General features: G+C 35.4%; 1 protein-coding gene across 1 annotated transcript in view; it reads right to left on the bottom strand.

The window, feature by feature from the left end:
* Nucleotides 1–26,080, bottom strand: part of LOC123265147 — an 86,932-nt gene that overhangs the window by 10,158 nt on the left and 50,694 nt on the right. Inside the window, exons 2-5 of the mRNA XM_044728802.1 lie at nt 2,422–2,482; nt 1,394–1,465; nt 846–985; nt 268–413 (exon numbers count right to left, since the gene is read on the bottom strand). Coding sequence (XP_044584737.1) covers nt 268–413; nt 846–985; nt 1,394–1,465; nt 2,422–2,482 — 419 coding nt within the window. The remainder of the gene's footprint in view (nt 1–267; nt 414–845; nt 986–1,393; nt 1,466–2,421; nt 2,483–26,080) is intronic.

Below are 26,080 nucleotides of genomic sequence, written 5' to 3'. Positions count from 1 at the left end.
GAAGAGAATAATTCTATCGAATTTTACTCCAATAAAGCGCAACCAATTCGATTGTATCGACAGAAAACAACACAAATTTTAGATTTAGTCGCATTTGTTATCGATCGGAGGTACAAAGGTCTTAATCTATGAATTTGGGAACCAAGAGAATAAATTATTGAAACAAAACTGTTTTTTTTTTTTTTTTTTCGATTTTAATAAAGTTGATTTATTTATCAGTGTTCAAAAAATTTTGAAGGTAAAAATGACAATAAACAATAAACTTACCAAGACTTCTTCAAATCGATCGTAAATTTCAGGCCGTGCGTTCAAAAGTCTCTCTCCCATTGAATCATTATTTGGCCGATTAAGGATTCGCTGGCTCAGTAAGCTCGAGATGATGTGCAGTAACGATAGAGCAGCTAAGAGCCCAGCTGAAAATGAATAATTTTAAAAACAAGACGATAAAAATAAATAAAATTTTTAATATAACCTCCAGTAAGTTATTTTAGGTATGCTTAAACATAAAAGCCGGAAATTAAAAATATTAACAATATTTATATTTTCTTAAGTTGGTGAGGTTAATGTAGTTAATTTTGATTTAAATAGGAGTTCTATTTTATTATTAAACGTCTATCTCAGCACTAAATCTCATAAAGTGGGAAATGAATGTGTGGGTGAAGATTAAGAACTACCGGGTGTAGAGCTAAAAGTCGGGGTATAGTAGTAGAGGAAACCCTCTAGAAGTATGTATGTGAAGTAGCTACCTGTAGTGGTAGCTAAAGGATGAAGGAGAAGATGAAATAAAACAGGATACGAATAAACAACGACTGAGCTTTTCATTTTCAGTCTTTGGTTACTCTTACCGGCTACAAAAGAGAGCCACAAGTTGTGCGGTTTCCATGCCAAAATACTCGACAGCGGAAGGTAAAACAATGCTCGTCTCCAGCCTTTTGTCATTTTCAAAACGTACGACCAGCAACGTGAGCAGTAAGCTTCATCATTTCTGAAAATTTAATTATCATAATTATTATTTGTTTTGTTATCATTACATTTTCTTATTTTCATCACTACCTACGCATAAGATTTTTCAGATTCTTACTGCGCGACTCATGATGCGAAGCATTAAAGAACGCTTTGCAATCGAAAAATTGTTTCCGTCCTCTTCAAAGATCAAATAAAATGATCTTTACTCTATTAATTAGTGGCATAATATATTTTTTATTAAAAATTAAATGAGCATTATGAGTCGTGCACTTTTAAACTTTCCAAATTTTTTTAACAATACTAATGAAATTCTCGAATTATAAATTTTTGAAGATATAAATATTCATGGAAAGAATTATACTTCATCTTCTTAAGGGTCATAAAATTTTTGAGCATTCCAAGATAATGTGACATGCAATGCACGTACCTAAAACATATCTGTACGAAGAGCGTGATAGCCCAGGTAATCTCGAGGAAGAAAATCATAGCAGACGCCACTCTGAAAATAAATAACCCACGATATGTAAGACAAATCTAGTAAGGCGATTACAGTGCACGATAAAAAATCTGGTAATCTTATTACGTTCTTATGTAAGCATGATATATATCTACAAGTTTAAACTTTGTATAATACAATAATAATAACGGTAATAGATAATAGATTTTAATAATTTAAAATATAATGGTTGTTGGAAATTCGATCCAGTTATATTTATCACCGTTAATAATTAAATTATTGATTAAATGTTTTCAAGAAAAATTTTGAGTGATTGTTAAGTTTCACTTTTTCACAATACTTCAATCTGTAAAAATGATATTTAAAATTTTTTTTGAATTACATATTTTATTTCTTTATATTCATGAAAAAATAAAATTCCTAATAAAATTCGAACTTTTTAAAAAAGATAATCTTTAAAAAATTTAACTGGCAAAAAGAAAAACTCAAAATTCACATTTTTTTTCATTTTCTATTTTATGGATTGTTTAATTTTACACAAAAAAATACGAAAAAAATTATAGAATTAGCAAGACTTATATGGGCAAATTTAATTAACGATTTTTGATCGACATAAAATTTTTACTAACATTAAGAGCTTTGAACTGATTGATAAATTTATTTTTACAAATTTTCATGATTATTATTTAAAATCTGTCTTAAAATAGAACAACTTAAAGAAAATGTTTCACAATATTAGTTTTTCGATTTTTTAAATGAAAAAAAAATCGGATAACCTTAGAATTAAACAATTATCAATTCAAAAACAAAATACTACTTTTATTCAATGAGAATTATCATAAATTTATTAAAAAAAAAATAATTCGTTTCTTTTTAAAAACATCATTTTTACTGAAAAGTCATGTATTATTTTATTTATTTTCCGGTTAATATATTTGACAAACTGGACGTGGATAGTGCTTGAATCGATTTACAAGTGCATGTTGAATTATCCTCACGTAACGTAATAACCCATGATGTGTCGATGATAAGCCACATCTGCGCCAACTCCGCATACAACTGCAAAACAAACAAGTATACAATCAAATGGTATTATTTGCTCATCATATTTAAATTCATTATTATTAATATACATACATATATATAACATTACACATTCAATCAGTATGATAATTTATCGCTTAGTAATAAGTAATCAAATATTCATACAATAATTATGACAATAATTCAACCTCGGCTAAAAATATCTTTGTTTCCGCAAAAAATAATTAAACTTTTTTCAGTCCACGAGAATTTGTTGTTAGTTCAAAAAATTTTATTTTATCAACTGAAGATAACATATTCTTAGATTATGAGTCGCAGTAGTTATAGACCGTAGATACAAAGAATTTACTCCAAGAATTCAAAAATCAAGAGAGTAAGTTATTGAAGTAAAGCCAACGCTTTATTTTTCTAAATGATTTAATGGTTCAAGATTATCTTTCTTAAATAAAATTTTTTTTTCTTCGCTAGTAAACAATAAATAATAAATAAAACAAAAAAAATTGTAAACAAATGAAACAAGTATCAAACCAACAAACGTAAAACATGCTTATCATTGAGATTATTGAAAAATTCTTGGAAAGAATTCTGTGAATAATGTATTAGATATTTTTATTTCTGTTAACATATATATCCATCTTAGCATTAAATCCGAATTGGGTTACTATTCCCCGAGGAAAGATACGTACGTAACAACCTATTTCAAATAAAACAAACCTCGAGATTCTGAGATAAAGTTTATTTTCAATTTATAAGTAAAAACCCGTTTTATTTTTCTTATGAATTTTTATTGAAAAATTACAATTTTTATTAACATCTAAATTAGCTGATCGACTTTTCGATGACATCCAACTTGACAAATCAGTAGTGTTGAAAAAGGTTGACGTATTTCCGTCACCCAATTAAAAGTCCTTTTAGGTAGTGACCGTTCTTTCGGCTACACAGCAATGGACTGGGCAGACTGCCCTGTAATTAATTTTATAAATTATTCAGTGGAAATTAATTGAATTTTTAAATATTTTAAAATTGCTTGTTACTCCGTAAGCGAACTGAATGTCTCTTGCAGCGCAAAACATATTTTTCCCGGATAAATTTAAATGTGAGTCACGACAAAATTTATCTGAAACTATTCCGGTCCGAAATTGGTTGAAGCTTAGGCCACCTAAAAGTTTTTTTGTTAATGTCAATTTTCGAAAAAATTCATTCATAGATATTTAATAAATTTTGAGCATGATAAATTTGCACTTTTTGAAATCCCCTTTAAAGTAAAAAATAACATAATCATCTTGATAAATATCGTTCGAATTCGGCAACTCGATCGGATCTAAATCAAGTGGAGTTTTAAGAATGACAGTCGCGAAATTAAGTCTTCTTTTGTTCTCAGTAAGCGGATGATTTATTACTTTAAAAACATCTCGTCTTTTCAGAGAAGTAAACTCCGTAATATCTGAATATTTATTCCAATCATAAGCCTGTACTTTGATTAAGCTCGCAGGGCTTATCTTGAAATTCGAAATTCAATTGACGAATTTACAAAAAAAAAAAATCCGGAAAACGGTTGACCCTAAAGGCCATCCCTGCAACTTCCCGCCAATTCCATACTTAAACGCTTGAAATTGCACTTATGACGTTTCTGAGCTCTTCGAGATTAAAAATACAATTTGTGTGTTATTTTGAGCTCTTCGAGCTCAAAAAAATAGCTTTCGTATGCTTTTGAGCTCTTCGAGCTCAAAAGTTTGATAGTAGTTTGATAAAACACTATTTTTTGAATTTTCAAATCGCAATGTTTTGAATGAATAAACCGATTTTCACGAGGTTAGTGGTATTCGACGCAGTTTTTTAAGCTTCATAAAGAATCTCAAAGAAATAGCTTTTGTATGCTTTTGAGCTCTTCGAGCTCAAAAGGCTGATAGATGTTTAATAAAACAGTATTTTTTGAATTTTCAAAGTGCAATAATTTCTAAATGAATGAATCGATTTTCACGCGGTTGGCAGTATTCCACGCACTTCAGAAATTATGATATACTTTTCAACACAAACTGATCGAACCGAAAATTTTAGAGAAATTTGAAAAATTCACTTTTTCCGAATTTTTTCGACAACGATAACTCACGAACCAATCAACCAATTTTCACGTTCTTAGTGGCGATCGACGTGATTTTTTGAGCTCTAATAATTATTCCATTGTGTCAAAAATGATCCAAAAAGAAATCTTGAAGTTATGTGAAAAAAACACTTTTTTCGAAATTTTTCGTTTTCGATAACTCTCGAACGAATCAACCGATTTTGATGGGACTGGTGGCAATCGATGTGGTTTTTTAAGATTAAGAGCTGATTAGTTTTTGGAATTGATCGGTAAAGCCGTTTAGAAGTTATTCCAAGAAAACGATTTTTTGAAAATTTTATTTTTGAGATTTCTCAAAATCTAGCGAACCAAATCGATTCAAATTTTTACCAAATTTAATGGCAGTGATACTCTTTGGATCGCCACCTATTTCGATCCGATCGGCCGAGCCGTTCAAAAGTTATAAGAGGTTTACACACACACACACACACACACACATACAGCCGCACGGACACCATCGCGAGAATAGTCAGGGAAGCTTCCTCGGACCTCAAAACGTCGAGATCTGATGAAAACTCGATTTTCGAAAAACGGGGTAAAAACCATAACTTCCCGATTTTTTTTAATTTTCAATTTTCTTAGCGGGAAGTTAAAAATAACAATGCATTGATAAAAAAATTAACTTGATTCAAGAGAGAAATTCTAAAACTAAAATTATTTTCAAAGAGCTTGATCATCTTGAATCAAGTGAAAAAATTCTTGAATTGAATTAAATTTATTTAAACTAAGAAAAATTTTTAGGTCACAGAACTTCTCTATTTCAATCAAGACAATGAAGATCTTCAAAATGATTTTCTTCAGTTAAAGAATTTTTCTCTTGTGTCAATTCGATTTTTAACTTCCCGCTAAGAAATTAAAAATTTTTTTTAATTCGGAGTTATTGGTTTTTTAGCCCGTTTTGCGAAAATCGAGTTTTCATCAGGTCTCGATATTTTGAGGTTCTAGAGATCTTCCCTGACTATTTTTACGGTGGCGTATGTATATGTGTGTGTGTGTGTGTATGTAAACCTGTCATAACTTTTGAACTGCTTATCCGATTCGATCGAAATGAGCGGCGTTCTAAAGAGTTCCATTGCCATTAAATATTCTGAAAATTTGAATCAATTTGGTTCGCTAAATTTTGAGAAATTTCAAAAACAAAATTTTTAAAAAATCGTTTTTTTGGAATAACTTCTTAATGGCTTTATCGATTAATCCCAAAAACTCATCAGTTCTTAACTTTAAAAAATCACGTCGATCGCCGCCAGGCTGGTCAAAATCGGTTGATTAGTTCGAGAGATATCGTTGACGAAAAATTTGGGAACATGTCTTTTTTTAACATAACTCCGACATTTCTTTTCGTATCGTTTTTTAAGTGATTATATAACTATACGAGCTCAAAAAATCAAGTCGATCTTCTCCAAGAACGTTAAAATCGGTTGAGTGGTTTGTGATTTATAGTTCTCCAAAAAATTCGGAAAAAGTGAATTTTTTAAATTTATCCAAAATTTTCAGTCTGATCAATTTGTAAATCAAATTAAATCATAGGATTTGAAAAACTGCGTCGAATGCCAACCACATGAAAATCGGTTTATTCATTCAAAAGTAATTGCAGTTTGAAAATTTTAAGAATAGTGTTTTACTAAACTGTTATCAGGTTTTTGAGTTCCAAGAGCTCAAAAACATAATAAGTGCAATTTTGAGCGCTTAAGTATGAAATTAGCGGGAAGTTGCAGAGATGATCTTTAGGGTCAACCGTTTTCCGAAGTTTTTCTTTAATGTGTTGATATAATAAATGAGCATACAAAGAATATATCAATCAAAATAATCGAGTTCTGCTTATTCACAACTATCAGGCAATTGCGTGGCTCATGCATGTAATCAAATAACGTCACCCTGGTAGAAAATATTTTGAACTTGTCTGTTTATTTCCTAGCTACAATTTACTGGAGCGAGGATATTTGAATTAAATTGTTGATTTTAAACACACAAAAGTAATTTTTACTGTTAACGATTTATTGATAAATACTTCTTAATAATGTAAAATTACATACTTTTTGATATGTTTAAATTAATTACTGATTAATAGAAAATTGATAAGTTGTCGATAGATATATAGATTGTCGATAGATAGTCGATGGATAGATAGATTGTCAATATATAGTCGATGGATAGATAGATGCAATTGTCTTGTGAGTAGATGACTGACTGAAGAATTTTGTTTGAAGTGATACAGTCAGAGGTTACAGTTTGAGGGAATGAGGAAAGGGTCGATAGGTGTGGTGACGTTATTTGTGCAAAATTATTGGTAGTTGAAAATTGTAGGCGTAAAGAAATAATTTGAAGGTAGAGAGAGTAAGTTAGAGAACAGCTGTTATGCACATGGTTGACAGAAAAATTTTCTCACAGATTAGAAAAAATATTCGTCGTCAGATGCAATAAAAAAATAATAAAAAATAAACTCAAGGATACTCAATCCCTAAATTTACGATAGTATTTAAAATTTTAGACTGAAAAGTTTAGCTTTAAATGAGGTACAGCAAATTCTAAAGAGAAAACTATTTAAAAGAATATTCAATAGCTTAAAGAAAAGAAAATAGGCTTATGACCATAAACGGCCTAAAATTATTTTCTAATGCTAAAGTTTTTCTAATAATAAAAGTTTTAGTTAACAAATGTTCTTATAAATAAAATATGTTTAAAAATTAACAAATTATTTTCACTGCTAGACGAAACATTGTCCGGATACTTAAGACGCGTGGTAGTCACTTTAAACGTACATATATTATACTGTATAGCATAAATATACTGCTCATAAGACAGCTATTATACTTTGAGCGATAGTACTGTCTGTTAAGTCCGTCATTATGCTGAAATTTCGGTGTATCTAAACTATTATCTATGATAAGTTAATAATTATTTACCAATGGACACATTGCTATGTTGTCATTATAGTTTTTGACATAATATTTTCCAGAATGTTCTATATCTGACGAAACTTAAGTAAGGTTATATTATCATTAATATTAGCTTATAACACGATGCCATAGTGTGATTTTGATCGCATTTTTATTGTTGAAATACCTTGCGGAGGATGACTGTTGAAATAACAAATAATTGTTAATAAAAAATTCGCTGCTTTTAATAGTTGTTGGTGAGAGAATCCTCTACCAAGGTTAACCCATCAAAACCACTGGCAATCACTATCACTGAGCACAGAATTAGGAAGGTGAAGAACAGGATCTCAAGAGCCATGGAAATCAGGCAGTTTGTGGGAACGAGTCTACCAAGAAGACTTCAAGCCGAGGCGAGAACCATAAAGAACTCGAAAGTAACGATAGCTGAGTACATAACCTCGTGCAGGGATAGGCTGGAGTTACTGGAGAGAAGGTTAAGATCACAGAAGGAGAATGGTGTCGCAATGAAGATCAGAACCAAATTTAGCCACCATCAAAACGCGAGGGTGATTCAGGAACACCAGGAGACTCCAGCGCCGGAAGTAAGAACAACAGAGGAGTTCTTCAGAACTCTCTATAGTGCTCGCGAAACTTCGGGACTACTCCAGGGATGTCGATTATGAGTACCAGATGGAGGACGAAGCAATCGAAGGAGCGGTACTTGAAGCCCTGAAGAGGGCGGCACCGTGGAAAGCTCCAGGAGAAGACGCAATACCAGCAGCACTGTATAAAACCTTGCCAAGTGCAAAGAAGTGGCTCGTTGAGTCGGTAAGGCAGGTACTGAAAGGCACGAGACTCATATCCGAGAAGGATGTGAGAGCGCGGCTGGTCCTGATCCACAAAGGCGGAGAGAGAGAAGATCCAGCAAACTATAGACCGATTTCTGTCCTGAATACCGACTATAAAATTCTCACCGCGGTTTTAACGAACACTATCGCCCAAAATTTGCCGGAGTGGGCGATACCTAGGGAACAGCTGGCAAGAAAAGGGGTATGGGGAACGCTCCATGGACTCCTCATGGACAAATCAGCTACACAGGATGCTGGAGTGTGTAGGAGAGACCATTACACAGCTTGGTACTACTTTACGAAGGCGTACGACTCTCCACACCATTACCAGTTGATTAGACTTGTGGACACGTTGCCAATCCACCAAAACATGAAGAACACACTGAAGAGCGCGATAAGAAAGTGGTCCATGGTCATCCGAGTTGGTAAGACTAAAACTAGACCTGTGTATGTTAGAAGAGGAGTCCTGCAGGGTGACTCCATAAGCCCATTGTTGTTCATAGTCATGACGGCGTTTATCATCTACGCAGTAACGGAGGACAGAGCAGTCAACCAAGTATGCAGAGGAAAGCAGGAGATTGTGGCGTTCATGGACGACTTCAAAGGGCATGCCCCAAACGAACAGGGGATCAGAGAAATCACGAGAGTGATTACTGACACAGCCAATGAAGTTGGCCTAAAAATTAACATCCGTAAGTGTGGAATATATTCCAAGCACGATCGTGATCTCCTAGGTGAAGGTGTTGAAGAGGACCCTGAGAACGAAGAGGCACCGCCAGTTGGTGATGGCGCAGTGTACTTGCCGCGGGTGAGGGAAGCGTACAAGTACCTGGGGCTATGGGAACTCGAAAGAGATCTTCAACTTAATCACCAGACCATCAAGGTGAAAGTCATTGACAAGGCCAACATGATATTTGGATCAATGCTATCAGTTAGCCAAATGGTAACGCTCTACAACACATCGGTAATACCTGCCGCAGTTTATGTCTTGGGGAACTTGTATCCCCAGGAAAGAAGAACAACCACACTGAAGAAATGCCGTGATCTTGACGGGGATGTGAGGAAACTGCTTATCTCTTACAACATGAAAGGAAGAACATCTGCCAGGGTATCCACATATATTCCATCGTCTCGAGGGGGCCTCGGACTGAAGTCGATCGAACATGAGGTGGAAGTCATGTATGTAAGAAAGGCAGCGTACTTGCAATCTCACCAGGACCTCGAGAAGACGCGGGAGAGGTATGACCGGCTGATTGCTGCTGGGTGGAGAAACCCAATGGGGGATGCCAACCATGTCCTCGGCAAATACCAAGTTAACATGCGGGGAAGAAGAGTGGATGAACCAGTGAGAGACTATTGCAGGAGCTTGGCCAGAGAAATCGAACACCAACAGCTAACCTGGCTTATGAATGAATGGAAAGGGTGCAAATATGCAAGAGTTGTCGATGAGAACGCCAACATTATGGCCTGCCCCGCGTTTACATCACCATATATGGAGAGGTGGATGTTCTCATTGATACTCAATGCAGCAGAAGAGCAAGTCGCAGGACTCGGCACATATACCGGTAAAAAATGTCGTATGGGATGTGAAGTGGTGGAAACAGCGTACCACGTTGTATCAGCGTGCCTAGTGCCAGAATATACAACAAGACATGATAATGCGGTTTGCTGGTTCATAAAACATATACTCTACGCAATGAAGGCTCCCAAGTTCCTATCTGACCATATCCATCTGTCAAGGTCATCGCTGGTAGCAGAATTCATGTGGGGAGAGAGGGTAGTTAAAATCAGGGCTGGGGTTCGCATCATGACTGACGTGAAACTCCATCACAACAAGCCGGACATCATGTTCATCCTCTCAAACCCAGACGAAGTCATCGTGCTGGAACTTGCAGTGTCGCACCTGCAAAATATAAGGCTGCAGGAGACAATCAAGAGAACAAGATACGCTAAGAACTCTGTGGTACCAGTCACTGGGGCTAACGTAGATGATGTTGGTCGCGACTACAACGTTGCTAACATCCTAAGAGAGATCCACAGATGCCCTGTTTACCTGGGTGTATATGTCTTCGGAGCACTGGGAGAAATCCTAAATACTGAGGCGCATCAAGGGGCAGGCAATCTTGGGAAAGTTGGGCCTCTCAAGGAGAAGTATTGACCTGTTGATGAGGAGATGCTGCTTCGCCGTAGCCAAGGAGTCAACCAAGATCTTGATGCGGAGGCTGAACTATCGACAATAGCTATTATCCATAGATGTCCATTATTTCAATTAATTGCTTACTTAAATGCTATCCATAGATTCCTAGTATTTCAATTAATTATCATTTGCTTTGCTTTCTCAATAACTACCATAAAATGTTTGCTCTCTTTCTATAATTTCATAGTTTGACATTATTTAATCTATCTTTTACTTGCTTTGTTTACAGATTAACTTCACCTATTTTAAAATGTATTAAAATGTATTTACTTGGCCATATAGAGGTCACTATTGATTATGTATGATTCAAGTTATAAATAAATAAATAATATACTACCGAAGAATACACTACTCGTGACAGCTGAGTTACTAAATGAAGTAGACAAAACATCCCGGAATCGATATGACACATACTATTTAGTTAAAGTCAAGAAATTGGCTTTTTTCCTATTTTTTTAATTAAATTGTTTAATTAATCTAACTTTTTATTAATTACTCCAATTTTTAATTAGTTACTTTTAATTGTACAACTGAACCAATTTTAATTAATTAATGTAATTTTTAATTGATTAGTATAATTTCAATTAGTTAATCCAATTTTTATTATAACATACGGAAAGAAAGGCTGAGGATTAAAAAACCTGTTGGGAAAATCAATCTGAGCCTTGTAGTGTCGATTGATGCCGATCTCCAAAAGACTCTCTCGCAGATTGGGGCAGAAGAATCCACGGAAGCGAGAAGGGAGCGAAGAAAGAGGCCCATCTACTCAGCGGGAGTATTGCTGATGAGAGAATCCTCTACGAAGGTTAGATAAACCATCAAAGCCACTAACAATCGTTATTATTGAAAGAAGAATCAAGAAGATGACCAGGGAAAAGTATGAAAAGCTGGCAGGTAAAGGCTGGAGAAATCCGTTAATCCACGCAGTGGGTGATGGGGAACTTCAGCGTGGAAGGAGTAGAGGTGGAAAGGATGCCAAAGGAGGAATTTAGCGATTTCTGTCGACGACTGGCGAAGTAAGTGGCATCGCAACCGGTGGACTTGCTTCTCCACCTATGGAGATTTTTGCACTACGGGAGACTAGCAGTGCAAGAGGAAGCAGTGATCGAATTCCCGGCATACAACTCATTAAAAATGGAAGATTGGATTGCCAGAAGAATCCTGGATGCTGCAGAGGAGCAGGTCCACAGACTTGGGGCTCTTACGGGTGCTCCATTTCAGTTGGGATGCCAAAACACGAAGACTACATATCACGTCATATCGACATGAAAGGCAGACACACCGAGCCAGGCATGACACGGCGGTAAGCTGGATCATTAAGACCATCTTAGAGGCACCTAAAGCTCCAGAGGATATGAAACGCAGAGTCTGTAAATCTCGAGCCTCGTTCGTCGCCGAATATCAGTGGGAGGAACGTAACATAGAGATCCGCGCGGGTCCAAAAGTCGCCGTCGAAGTTAATCTTCACAATCGTCCGGATATGGTGATCCTGCTCTCTAACCCATCTGAAATCTTCGTGCTAGAGGTAGCAGTATCTCACTGACAAAACATTTGACTCGAGGGTGACGCTATGTCCCGTCAATAGCTGGGTGAGGAAGAAGTCCGTGTCTCCGCTTCGTAAAACAATACTGAGTGGACTGCTTCCAAACAGACTCTTCTCTTTTTGGTTCGTGGTCCCATCGTGATTGCCATGATTCTCGACAGGTCTAATACTGTATTGTTTGCTTTCGTCCATACGTTTTCGAGGTGTTCTCGGAAAGACAGCTTTTCGTCTACCACTACTCCCAAATAACGCAGTGCCCTTTTTGACGTCAATGTTGTCCCGCCCGTATCGACGGCAAAAGTTTTTAGAAGCCATTTTTGTCGAGTCCGGATGACCATCTCTGTTTTATACTTGGCGAGTTTCAGGTGGTGTTTATCAAGCCAAGTTTCGACAGCGTCAATGGTTTCCCGAACCAGTAGTTCGGCTTCTTCTACACTGTCTACTATTATCGTGGCCGCAACGTCGTCCGCAAAACTCGTTAGCTCTACTTGTTTTGGCAACGGGATTTCCAGGAGCTCGTTCTAGTCCGCGTTCCATAGGTCGGGCCCCATTACTGAGCCTTGCGGCACGTCAGCGGTTATGGCATATTCTTGTGGGCCTTCCGTAGTTTCCACTATTAGCTTTCTTTCGTCAAGTTAGTTTTCGACTATTGCCAGATTTTCTGGCTCCGCGTCGAATTTGTCCTCCAGAGCATCTAAAATATCTTCCCAATTTGCGCTGTTAAAGACTTTTTTGACGTCTAGTGTGAGGAGGAGAAGACATACTTTACGAGCTTTGAGGCTACCAGACCATGCTTGTGTTGCTGTCTTTTTGACTTTCTCGATCGCGTCGACTGTCGATCGACCTTTCCGGAAGTCATGTTGGTTGGTGGCAAAGCCTCCAGCACGGTCGATGTGTTGTGAAGTCTTCCTTGTATGAGCTTCTCAAGCAGTTTTCCGGCAATGTCCAACATGCAGAGTGGTCTAAACGACGAAGGTGTTACAGGGGTTCCCTTACTTTTGTCTAAAAGAACCAATCTCTGCCGCTTCTAGACCGCGGGAAACGTGCCAGTTGTCAGGCATGCATTGTAAGCGTTCAGGAGTATGTTCGGGTATTCCAGCGCTACAGTCCTGATCACCGATGCCGGGATACCATCAGGGACAGGTGCCTTTCCTGTTTTGAGAGATTTAGCCGCGTCTTGCAACTCCTTAGTTGTAGAAGGTGTTGATTTACCGTCCTTTCCACAATCTCTTTTCTCCTGCGGCGGGTGGTTAGAAAATAGCTCCGCTACGTTGCTGTTCATTAAGGCAAGAGATTTCGGTGCTTTCAGTGAGGCCTTTCTGAGTCATTTAACGACAATTTGATAAGCTTTACCCCATATGTCCTTGTTTGCGAACCATGTTCTATCTTGGAGGTTTAGATGTTGCTCGCAGACAAAGCAAACGTCGATCTTTTCTTCTAAGACTCGCTGGCGCAGTAAATTTTGTGCCAACGTACATCTATTCAGGTTTACTTGTAGTATGCGCGTCATTTATGTCCTCTCGTAGCTTCGGCAAGTGCAATGCGGAATGCCTTACAAGCCTTGGAGCCAGAAATATGACATAAGCCATCCCGGACATCTTTGTCTAGTGTACAAAGAAAACATTTTGGCTTCTCCACGCAGTCTGCGGACTTGTAGTTTTCTCCGCCACATTTGTAGCAGCACTTGCTTTTGTCTAGTCCCGCACAGTGACGTGTTTGGTGCCCAAAACCAAGGCATCTAAAGCAGCAGGTTACTTTTGCAACTGGGCATATGCAGCAGTGCACGCGCGCGCGCGTGCGTGTGTGTGTGTGTGGATGTATGCGAACCTCTCATAACTTTTAAACCACTTGACTGATTTGATCGCGGTTGGCGCTATTCGAAGGGGGTTGACCAAACAAATTTTGAATCCAATTTGGACCGATTTGAACCGGCAGATTTTGAGAAATCTCTAAAAACCTACGAAAAAAATTTTTTTTTGATATGGTTTTTTGGAATAACTTTGAAATTGCTTTACCAATCAATTCCTCCAACTAATCAGCTCTTAACATAAAAAAAAAACCACGTTGATCGCCACCGGGCCGGTCACAACCAGTTGATTTGTTCGTGAGTAGTCGTTGTCGAAAAATTTGGAAAAAGTGATTTTGAAGTTGCAGGGATAACCTTTAGGGTCAACCGTTTTCCTAATTTTTTTAGCAAGAAAGTTACTGTGAGGAAAATTTTGATTTCTTCAGGTAAGAAATAAAATTGTTTAAAATTTTCAACAAATTAATTTCTTCTCTCAATAATGCCCATTTTTTTCAAAAGTAATTTTTTCTCTCAGAGTAGAATAAAATGACTGTCGAATTTTACTTTGATAAACGAGAGATAATCTTAGAATTATTTTCGGGTGAACGAGAAAACCAAGGCAGCTATAATTGTACGTGCAAGATTTTTAATCGCAGTGTGTAAATATTGTTAATAATCCCGATAAATTAACATTTTCATAAGAGGGCATAATTAATAACTACCTAAAAGTTGTATAAAAATTTAGGTTACTTAATAAATCTCAAACTACATTTTGTGGATTCTCACGTCGACCATTTTCCTGAAAATCTTGGAGACTATAACGAAGAACAAGGAAAACGATTTCATCAAGACATACGTGAAATGAAGTGTAGGGATCGAGTAAATTAGAATGTCGACATGATGTCAGATTTATGTTGGATGCTAACAAGAGAAATACCAGAAGAAAACAAAAAACGTAAAAAGAACCCACTGCGTAGATCATTTGAAAAAAAAAGATTCGATACTAACGAACGACAGTTTGAAATTCAAAAAAATAGTTTCGTACCTTCTCCTTACACGCTACTTTTTTACAGATTTTTAAATTTTGTCAATTTTTCAATTTTAAGATCATATTCTATCCATGAAAATGCACCCAAGTTATTAACAATCGTGTTGAATAGATTTTTTCTCATATTTATAACTGCAATTTTCCCGATTTTTTTGGTTTTTTGAGATTTTTTTTAATTTCAAAACGTGAATGGGACAAGATTTCGAATTCAAATTCAGTGGAACAAAATACATAAAAATCATACTCAATCTTAATGCAAAAAATTTTTTTCATCTCGATAATTTCGATTTTTCATGATTTATTGCAATTTTTTGGGGTTTTTCGCTATTTTTCCGAATTTTGACGGCTCAACGGGCTAATTAACGTTCAGATTCAGATTCAGTAACTTGAAATACATAAAAATTAGGAAAACGGTTGACCCTGAAGGCCACCCCTGCAACTTTCGCTAATTCCATACCTAGACACTTTAAATTGTACTTATGATGTTTTTGAGCTTTTCGTGCTCAAAAAAATAATGTCCATGTCATTTTGAACTTTTCGAACTCAAAAGTATGATAGGAGTTTCATAGAACACTATTTTTTGAATTTTCAAAGCGCAATAACTTTTGAATGAATCAACCGATTTTGACCGGCTTGGCGGCGATCGACGTAGTTTTTTGAGGTTAAAAGCTGATTTTTTTTTAAGTTGATCGGTATAACTGTTTGAAAGTTATTCCAAAAAACCACATTTGAAACAATTTTTTTTCGTGATTTTTTTGAGATTTTTCACAACTACTAGTCCGAATCAGTCCAAATTAATTCAAAATCTAAGTTTGGCCAAACTCTTTCGAATGGCGTCAACCGCGATGAGATCGGTCAAACCGTTCAAAAGTTATAAGCGGTTCACATGCGTTCACACACACACACACACACACACACACACACACACACACACACACACACACACACACACACACACACACACACACACGCACGCACACACAGTGACAACATCGTGGGAATAGTCAGGGAAGTTTCCTGTGACCTTAAAACGTCGAGATCTGATGAAAACTTGACTTTTGCAAAACGGAGTAAAACCAATCACTTCCCGATTTTTGAAAATCTTCGATTTTCTTAGCAGGAAGTTAAAAATCATACTTGATCCGGGTTCACAAAAATTTTTTCATCTCTGTGACTGCAGTTTTTCGCAATTTTTTTCCGTTTTTTTTTTATTTTTTGCAGTTCACTCAAAACTTGAGGGTAAGCGGGCCTAACGGATTTCAAATTCGGATTCAGCGGGTCGAAATACATGTTCGTAGGTGGGTCCGGTTCAAAATACAGACAACTTTTTTTTTTTTATACCGGTGTGATAATTGGAAATTTTAATTTCCGTTGATTATTTTACAAAAATGCCGTGAAAAAAGTTTTTCGTGGATTATTATTATCATTGTTAAAAACAAATATAGATATCAACTGACAGTAAAAAGTTATTAAATTCTTCATATATCAAAAAAATAAAAAAGAACATATGAAGCTTTTGATTTCTCTTAAAAAGAACGACACATGTTCTTGGCAATTTCGTCTACATATACAGTTGTACATGATAAAAAAAATTCAATTTCATGTCTATTGAAAAGCGCTCGACATTTTTTTACTATATACGACAAGTTTATAAATAAAATTCCAATAAAAATTAATTTTAAATTTAGATACATTTTTACAATGAATGATATTTATCACTCAGACGTTTCAAATAGCGGCCATAAAATTTTAATAAATTTATTCGAAAATAATAAAACTTAATAGTTATCGATATCAATTATAGACAAAATGGTCATTTATAATATAATAATAATAATAATGCCATTAAAAGGAAATTTATTACGAAAGGTTGGCAATATTTTGGTATCGCCTAAAGAGCTTCGATGCGATGAATTAAAATTTTAATGATCCACAAAGTTGATTGAAGTTAACCGCGTCAAAATATGCAAAAGCACTTGTTATTTTCGGCTTATAGATTAACTTGTTGGGTTAATTTGCAGAATAAAGTTATGCATGATTAGAACTCGTTTATATACATGTATATATTTACACGTTACCTATCACTAGAAGTTCGGTTCTTCTCCTCAAGTTGTTCTTTATAGTTGAACAAATAAAATCCAGGAAGTTACTCTTTAACAAACTTTTCGTACACGTAATTTTATCTAAACAATGTTATGGCACTCTTTTTTTTTTCAACTCGTGTTCATGTTGCGTCAGAAGTAATATCGTAGAAAATTCAATCTTAGGTTTTTACTTCATATCTGAAAACTTTGAAAATTCAATTTTTTCAGACTGCTCAAATATTTTATGTGACACCTTTCATATGAGAGAATAATTTATCTATATCATGATTTTAAAAAAATTTTTCTTCAATTCGAAACACAGGAAAAGTTCATCACCATTCGATGTTATATCTAAAAATAATAAAACATGTGAAAAATTTTTTTATCGCGGGGTTTGTTTTTATAAAAATTAACGTTTGATACCGTGGGGAAATCATCTAAAAAATTAACGGGACATTCATATTCGCTTGTCTTCTGTTATCTATATCGAAACTGTTAGTCTGTAAAATTTTCAGTTTCATTTATCATATTCGCGGTAAATTCGATAACAGACAAACTCTAAACTGGTGTGCCTTTAAATTCGTCCCTTTATCTTCAATCGAAATATCTTCAGTTAATCCAAGTAACTTTCAATTAAAAAATAAATTTCTATATGAGCTTCCCAAGCTTTTATGTCAGAGTAAAATTTTCCAATGCGATTTAATCTTTGAAGATAATACCTGTTTCATTGAAGCCCTTGCTAAAAAAAAAAAAAAGAGCACGAGCACTCGCTGAGTCAATAAAGCCTTTTTTTATTTACAAGTATCCTTATACATCGCAATATATTTCTTTCACATGAAAAAAAAATTATCTTCGTCGCTATTTCTTCCTTCGGAAATAAAGTTTATTTTTTTTATTAATAAATAATATCAAATTTCCGCTGTTAAATTTACTCAAGAGACATTAATAATTTATAACCTTAATATTTATTCGTCGTAAATATTTCTAACCTATAAAAATTTTTATCCAAGCACAAAGATAAAATAGACAACTGTAATTTGAGTTTACGAACAAAAACAAATATTTAATGGTAGAAATGTAAGAATAAAAGACTAAATTAAACAGTTATATTTCTGCAGTAAGGCGATTTATTGTTTTAAATATAAACTTTTAAATTAAATTAACTCCAGGGGAATAAACTTAACGAGCCGAGAAATATCTCTGGAGACGGGAATGTTTTATGTCGGTCTCTGATCGACTATCAATAAAACGACTATCTTATTTTTAAAATGAAGAAAGAAGAAAAGGAAATATTATTTGCTTCTTTTTAGGTAAATTTTGATTATTATCAATAGTGTAAATAATCTAATGAACCTTAATGGTTAATTAACTTTTATTTTGAAAGACAACAATGCGTGAAAAATTTTCCAGCTTAGTGTACAAATATTGCATTTTCCTAATCAGGTCACGCTAGAAAATAATGTAAGCAAAGATGTACCATAATAAATCCCGGTTTTTTTTCCAAAGTTTGTACAACACTGAGATCATGGTAATAAATAATAATTAGCCGTTGTAGTGGGTCAATAAAGAGAAAGATAAATCAAAGTTTATGAGTATGAAGCTTTGTGTTTTTTTCCCGTTTCTTGGTTAAATAAATATTAGTTAGACTATTATTATCATTGTTCTTGTAATTTGATTCAACAGTGAGAAATATTTTAAGCTTTGGTTAAGCTCCGGAAACAGCGGATAATAAGCTTGGGATTACTTATTTAAGAGGCATTATCTATACTTGTGTATTCATTCTACGTGCTAGTTTAATTGTTTGAGTTGGTCAATTTGACAATTATTTTTAATTGTAATCAAAGTATTTTTAACTTCCCGCTAAGAAAATCGAAGATTTTCAAAAATCGGGAAGTTATTGTTTTCACCCCGTTTTCAAAAATCGAGTTTTCACCAGATCTCGACGTTTTAAGGTCATAGGAAGCTTTCCTGACTACTCTCGCGAGGTTGTCTGTGTGTGTGTGTGTGTGTGTGTGTGTGTGTGTGTGTGTGTGTGTGTGTGTGTGTGTGTGTGTGTGTGCATGCGTGTGTGTGTGCGTGCGTGTGTGTGTGTGCGCGCGCGCGCGTGTGTGTGTGTATGTGTGTGTGTAACTCGCTTATAACTTTTGAACGACTAAACTGATCGGAATCTACTAAACGGCGTTCTAAAGAGTTCCCTCAAACTTAGATTTTCTGTGAATTTGAACCGATTCGGACTGATAGATTTTGAGAAATTTTGAAAAACTTAAAAAAAAATAAGAAAAAAATTTTTTTTGAAAGTGGTTTTTTTGGAATAACTTTTAAACGGTTTTATCGATCAACTTCAAAAACTAATCCGCCCTTGAGCTTGAAAAACTACGCCGATCGTCGCTAATCGGGTCAAAATCGGTTGATTTGTTCGAAAGACATCGTGAACGAAGAAAACCGAAAAAAGTGTTTTTTTTTGACATAACTTTGTCATTTCTTCTCGGATCGTTTTTGATGAAATGGAATAATTTTTAGAGCTTAAAATACCGCGTCGATCGCCGCTAAGAATGTAGAAATCAGTTGATTGGTTCGAGAGATATCTTCGATAAAATATTTGGAAGCAAGTGTTTTTTTAACATAACTCCGACCTTTTTTGGAATAACTTTCAAACGGCTGCACTGATCAATTCCAAAAACTAATCAGCTATTAGCATGAAAAAAGTACGTCGATCGCCGTCAAGCCGGTCAAAATTGGTCAATTCGTTCAAGAGATATCATGAACGAAAGAAAACCGAAAAAAGTATTTTTTTTGGGATTACTCCAAATTTCCTAGTTTTATTAATTCAAACTTGAAGATTCTTCATGAAACTGAAAAAATTGCGTCAAATGCTGCCAACCGCGTGAAAATCGGTTGAATCATTCAAAAGTTAGTGCGGTTTGAAAATTAAAAAAATATTGTTCTATGAAACTTCTATCAGACTTTTGAGCTCGAAGTGCTCAAAAGCGTAAAAAAGCTATCTTTTTAAGCTCGAAGAGCTTAAAATAACACATAAGTTGTATTTTTGAGCTCGGAGAGCTCAAAAACATCATTAGTGCAGTTTTAAGCATCTAGGTATGGAATTAGCGGGAAGTTGCACGGATGGCTTTCAGGGTCTACCGTTTTTCTAATTTTTTTTTTCGCTCTACACGGAAAAAACGAGATTGAACTGGTTTCCATGTTGGACGGAACCTAGTTCCATCTATAGTAAAAAAAATTTACAAATGGTTACTACTTCTATGTAGACTGTAGTAGGTACAGTTTCCATTTATTTCAGTTCAATCCGAGATGGGGCTCAGAGCCATCTGAGATTTATTTGTCTCAGATGGTTGTCAGTACCACGCGCATGCTCGTCAGTCCCATCTTACATAGAAGTGGCGTCCATTTGGAATTTAACTAGAATCTATCTGCAGATAGTACCTATTTTTACATTATCATTTTCAAGTGCATTTTGCAATCAAATATATATGAATAATATGAATGAATAATAAGTATATTATAATGAATAATACACATTATAATTTTATTCCAAATCAAAAAACTAATCCTTAATAAGTTTAAAAAAAAATAAATTTAAAAAAAAAATTTAAATTAAAAATTAAAAAATAAAAAAAAAATTAAAAAATAAAAAAAAAAATTTTTTAATTTAAAATTAAAAAATTAAAAAAAAAAAAAATTTTTAAAATAAGATGTTAATGAATATCAATCTTCATCTTGCTTTAAAAAATAGTACCACACTGAAATTAAAATTTTTTTTTTTTAATTTTTTAATTTTAATTTTAATTTTTTGATTTTAAATTAAAAATTTTTCTTAAATTTATTTTTTTTTTAAACTTATTAAGGATTCGTTTTTTGATTTGGGATAAAATTATAATCTGTATTATTCATTATAATATACTTATTATTCATTCATATTATTCATATATATTTGATTGCAAAATGGACTTGAAAATGATAATGTAAAAATAGGTACTATCTGCAGATAGATTCTAGTTAAATTCCAAATGTACGCCACTTCTATGTAAGATGGGACTGACGAGCATGCGCGCGGTACTGACAACCATCTGAGACAAATAAATCTCAGATGGCTCTAAGCCCCATCTCGGATTGAACTGAAATAAATGGAAACTGTACCTACTACAGTCTACATAGAAGTAGTAACCATTTGTAAATTTTTTTTACTATAGATGGAACTAGGTTCCGTCAAACATGGAAACCAGTTAAATCTCGTTTTTTCCGTGTACGAGCTCGAAAAAATTTTTTTTCTGGCCGCTGCGCTAAACGAAGTTGCCACATTCCGGCTACGTCGAGCAGAAAAATAGTATACACACCTTGACCATCAAAAAGTAAAGCCTCAGACCACATGTTTGTCAACCTCGGCTTCGCCTCAGCCAACAATTACATGTGATCTGAGACTTTTTTTATTTTACTGGCCTAGGTATGTAATATACTATTATCATACCTGGATCGAAAGTTCGTATTTCAATTCTATTTTGAGCGAGGAAAGTGCTACATTGCCTCCCGACTAAATTAATAAATAAATTAGTGCGCATGCTTCAAATTTTCGGCAAATACCTAGATTCACGTTTCTTTTAAATGTCAAAATATACATTATAATGCAGATTAACCTCAAAATGATTTATTTTGCAATAAAATTAATAGTGTAAAGGAGAATTTAATACATTAATTTTCAGCTTCTCGATTGATATGTATATATGAAAAATATATGAAAATGCATGTGGGTATTCAAATGAAAGCTCTTGATGTAACATCGGGATGAGTTTATATCCTGAAAAATGTCAATAGTTAAGAAAATACAGTGCAATTTAACAAAAGTTATCATTTAATAAAGCAAATCTTTATTTATTTATAGTTCATAAGTCACGACAGTCACATAGTGACTGCAAGGTTGCTAGTTTATATAAAATCAGTAATTTAATGCAGTAATTTAAATAATTCAATTAATAGTGAACAATATTAATTATTAATTACTAATGATAAATAAATTTGAATAATTAAATAAATTAGAAACTATATTTAGAATTTAAAAATATTTTTCGATTTGATTTCTCTTCTTGAATTAATTTTTGGAACTGTTTAATTGGTAAAAGTGAAAATAGTTCTTGTGTAGATTGAACGTTGATTTTCTAATAATTCTAGCTGCAAAAACTCAGCAACTATCTTCGGCACTTCAGCGATTTTTCTTTTTCCAATAACTTGGGACTTACATTGGCCCATATTATAAGTCACAAAAAAATGTTGGTCATCAAAGCCTTTTGGCCGCAAAGAAATATACTTGTGAATGATACCGTACTATTCTCGATCGATAGTTGTTCAGTGAACAGGCCCAGCCGCGATGAAGTCGCCCCTGGGGGACTCCCAATTTCACGAGCCGCACTTGTCTACCGCTAATTCCCGCAAAAACTAACCGCATATGAAAGCTTAGCTTGACTGATCACGCCATGTCTCAGTGGCGTGATTGGCTAATCGCTCCGCTGACATGCGCAATCGGCCTTCTTCCCCAAGTCGACGAGGAAGAAGACGCATTATTATTATTTTCTTTCGCTTCCACGCTTTCGTTGCAACAAGTCGCCGCACTAGTGTTACTTTACTTTCGCTTTTTGTTAACAAACCGCATTCCGCTTATTTAATAAGTTAATTTGCTTAAATTAATTGTTATTAACCCGCTTTAGTTTGTTACAGATAAATTGTGTTATTTGTCAAAATAATTCTCCGCTTTTCCAGTGTCGGCAGTGTGCTCAACCACGTGTCAACCGGCTTCGCTTTATTAATCACGCAGTGCTTTATTTATCCGCTTTTATTTAAACAATCCGCTAACATATTGAATAAATATTAAGTGTAATTTGTGTAAATAAATTTATAGTGTTCATTTTAATAAATATTTCCGCGTTTTAATTGAGATATCCAGACCAAAACCTGATCCTCCGCTTTCCCACAATTACATCATTTTACATTGGTCCCTCGAGCCGGATCAGGTTGGTAGTCATTTGTACACTGGTACGCTGAATTTTCCGCTTTATTAAGACTGAAAACTTGACTTCGGGCCTAAAATAACTTCTATATGGAGAACTACGCAAGATAGTTGAAAAATGCAACTTGTGCTTCAACTGTCGTGTTCCGCATCGCGCCGCAGACTGCAAGACCGCTCAAGATTGCCGAAAATGTGGTCAACGTCACCACGCGTTCATCCAGTTTGGATGCACCAACGAAATCAGCTTCGCCACAGCCTACATCTTCCGCACAGGCAACTAATCGTTCCTTTAGACCGTTTACAGCTTGACATTAACCGTTGATTATTTCAGGTTCACTTTCCGCTCAAGTCTTGCTAGCTACCGCTTTAGTCCAGGTCCGTCCGCATCATGGTAATCCCAGTGTGGCCAGATCGTGCGATTTTTTTACCCCCACTTTGTACCGCTTTTCAATGTAGTCAGATGAGAGTGGCCTACAAAGTGGGGGTAAGAAAAGAGCACGTTCTGGCCACACTGGGTAATCCCATCACCGCAAGAGTTTTGATCAATCAAGGCTCAGAGCTCTCATTTATGAGACAGACGCTTTTCATGAAGCTTGGACAACCGCTACAACGCGACATGGTCATGCTCAAGGGCATTGGCAATGTCTCCGCAGAAAGTTCACTAGGTGTGAGCACAATTGAACTTCCGAGAGTCAACTTGGTGACTCTATCAACGCAGCCATGGGGTCACTCCGCAGATTAATAACCTGCTTGTCGCGAGAAAAAGAATATTCTGACATGTACCGTGCGTTCATGGCAGAATACATACAACTAGGGCACATGGTACGAGTTCCAATCAACGACTTGCCCGCAAACGCTTACTTCTTGACTCACCGTGGGGTATTGAAGCTTGATAGCACCACTACGAAGCTCCGCTTAGTGTTCAACGGTTCCTGTGCAACATCTACAGGAATTTCATTGAACGACATTCTACACGCAGGACCCAAAACGCAAATTGACATCTTCGACGTGATGTTGAGAATCCGCTGCAACAGGATTCTATTCGCTACTGACATCACCAAGATGTTCAGACAGATTGAGGTTGATTCGCTTGATTGGCCGCTTCAGTGCATTCTCTGGATAGATGAGAATGACCTAGTCGACGCTTACTGTCTCAAGACAGTCACCTACGGGACCGCTAGTGCACCTTTTGACGCTGTACGTGTGCTCATCCAACTAGTCAAGGATGAAGGACACCGCTTTCCGCTAGCTGTTGCTCCAATGTTGGAAACACGCTACGTAGATGACATCTACGGTGGAGCAGACAACGAACAAGACGCTATAAAGGTTGTAGTGCAAACAAAAGCTCTGTGCGCCGCAGGCTGCTTTCCGCTCACCAAATGGGCTAGTAATAGTCCAAGGCTGCTCGCTGAAGTCGCTCCAGAAAAGCAGCTAGAAACACCGCTTAAAGAAATCAGTGATGCACCAGTAAAGGTTCTGGGCATGTACTGGAATTCACACACTGACGCTCTCCAGTTCAAGTTCACGCTACCGCCAGAGACACCTAAGACAAAAAGAGCTATTTTGTCTGAAATCGCTAAGTTGTATGACCCGCTAGGACTTCTCGCACCAATTGTCGTCAAGGCCAAGATCTTCATGCAAGATCTGTGGCTAGATAGAGTGTCATGGAACGAACAATTGTCACCATCGCTCATTCATAAATGGACTGGATACCGCGAGGACCTTCGAAATATCGAATCCATCCGCATTCCACGCTGGAATAATATTGCACTTGGAGCAACAATAGAATTGCACGGGTTCTTAGATGCTTCGCAAAACGCTATGGCTGCCGCTGTTTATTTGAGAGTCACTGACGCTGATGGGAACACAAAGGTCTCACTTTTGTGTTCAAAAACGCAAGTAGCACCGCTGAAGACCATGACAATTCCACGCTTGGAATTATCTGCTGCATGGTTGCTTACACAACTGATGCTTCATGTCAAGGAAGTTCAGTCGCTAGAAAAAGTCAGGATCAATCTCTGGACTGACTCCGCCGTGACTCTCACATGGATTAAAAGTCCAGCAACCCGCTGGAAGACATTCGTCCGCAATAGAGTGGGAAAAATCCAAGAAACGCTTCGAGATGTCTCCTGGAAATTTATTCCAGGAAAATAAAACCCCGCTGACTGCGCTTCAAGAGGTATACCAACGCTAAAGCTAAAACAACACGCTCTCTGGTGGCATGGACCGAATTTCGAGCTTTAACTTAAACCTTGTTAAGATCAGAATTTATTTTTGTTTATCTTTATTTTTTTTTTTTTTTTAACATATAAACTCATTTTAATTGTTCAAATTAATCAGCAAATTAATATTTAAGACAGCATTTAATTAAAATTAATTAATAAATAACATTAATGACAAATCCTTGAATAAAAAAAAATATTTTGACAAAGAAAAAAGTATTGGATTTATTAAAAAACCAATACTTTTCAATATTTTTTTTTTGTCTCAATACTGTTTCTTAATCAAGGATAGTAATGATAAACAAACTTATCACAGTCAAAAATATTGTGTAAAATCAACACAATTTCTGTGTTAAATACGGTCAACACAAAATTAGTGTTAAAATTCAACGCACTTTGTGTTGTTTTAACACACAAGGGTGTTAAATTTTAACACTTATTTTGTGTTGACCGTATTTAACACAATATTTTTTATACAATATCTATAGATAGTTATAAAAATTAAGGATTATTTATCTTGTCGCAGTTGCATTGATTCTTATAAATCGTCAAGTGTCCAATAGTACAATTTTCGATTTTTACGAATGAAGAATTTACTGTCATGGAGTCTACTTCATCATTTTTTAATTTTTCTGTCACAGATGGTTTTGAGTCAGCCTGAAATTTTTTAAGTTTTTTGAAGCGTTCAGCACAACCTGTTTTGCGAATTTCATTCAACTTTCTTTTCTGAGTTGAATTCACTTTTGGAACTGATTTATGCTCAGATGTATTAATAATTTCTGTAGATTTTGGAACAGGATCATCAGTTTCAGTAATCGCAGATGGATTTAAATTTTTATTACTATCAAAATTATCATCCAAATGAGCTTCAAAA

Source organism: Cotesia glomerata, linkage group LG5 (assembly GCF_020080835.1).
Source record: "Cotesia glomerata isolate CgM1 linkage group LG5, MPM_Cglom_v2.3, whole genome shotgun sequence".
Lineage (NCBI taxonomy): Eukaryota > Metazoa > Arthropoda > Insecta > Hymenoptera > Braconidae > Cotesia > Cotesia glomerata.
Note: the sequence above shows the minus strand (reverse complement) of the source record. Positions and strands in the feature narration are given on the sequence as shown.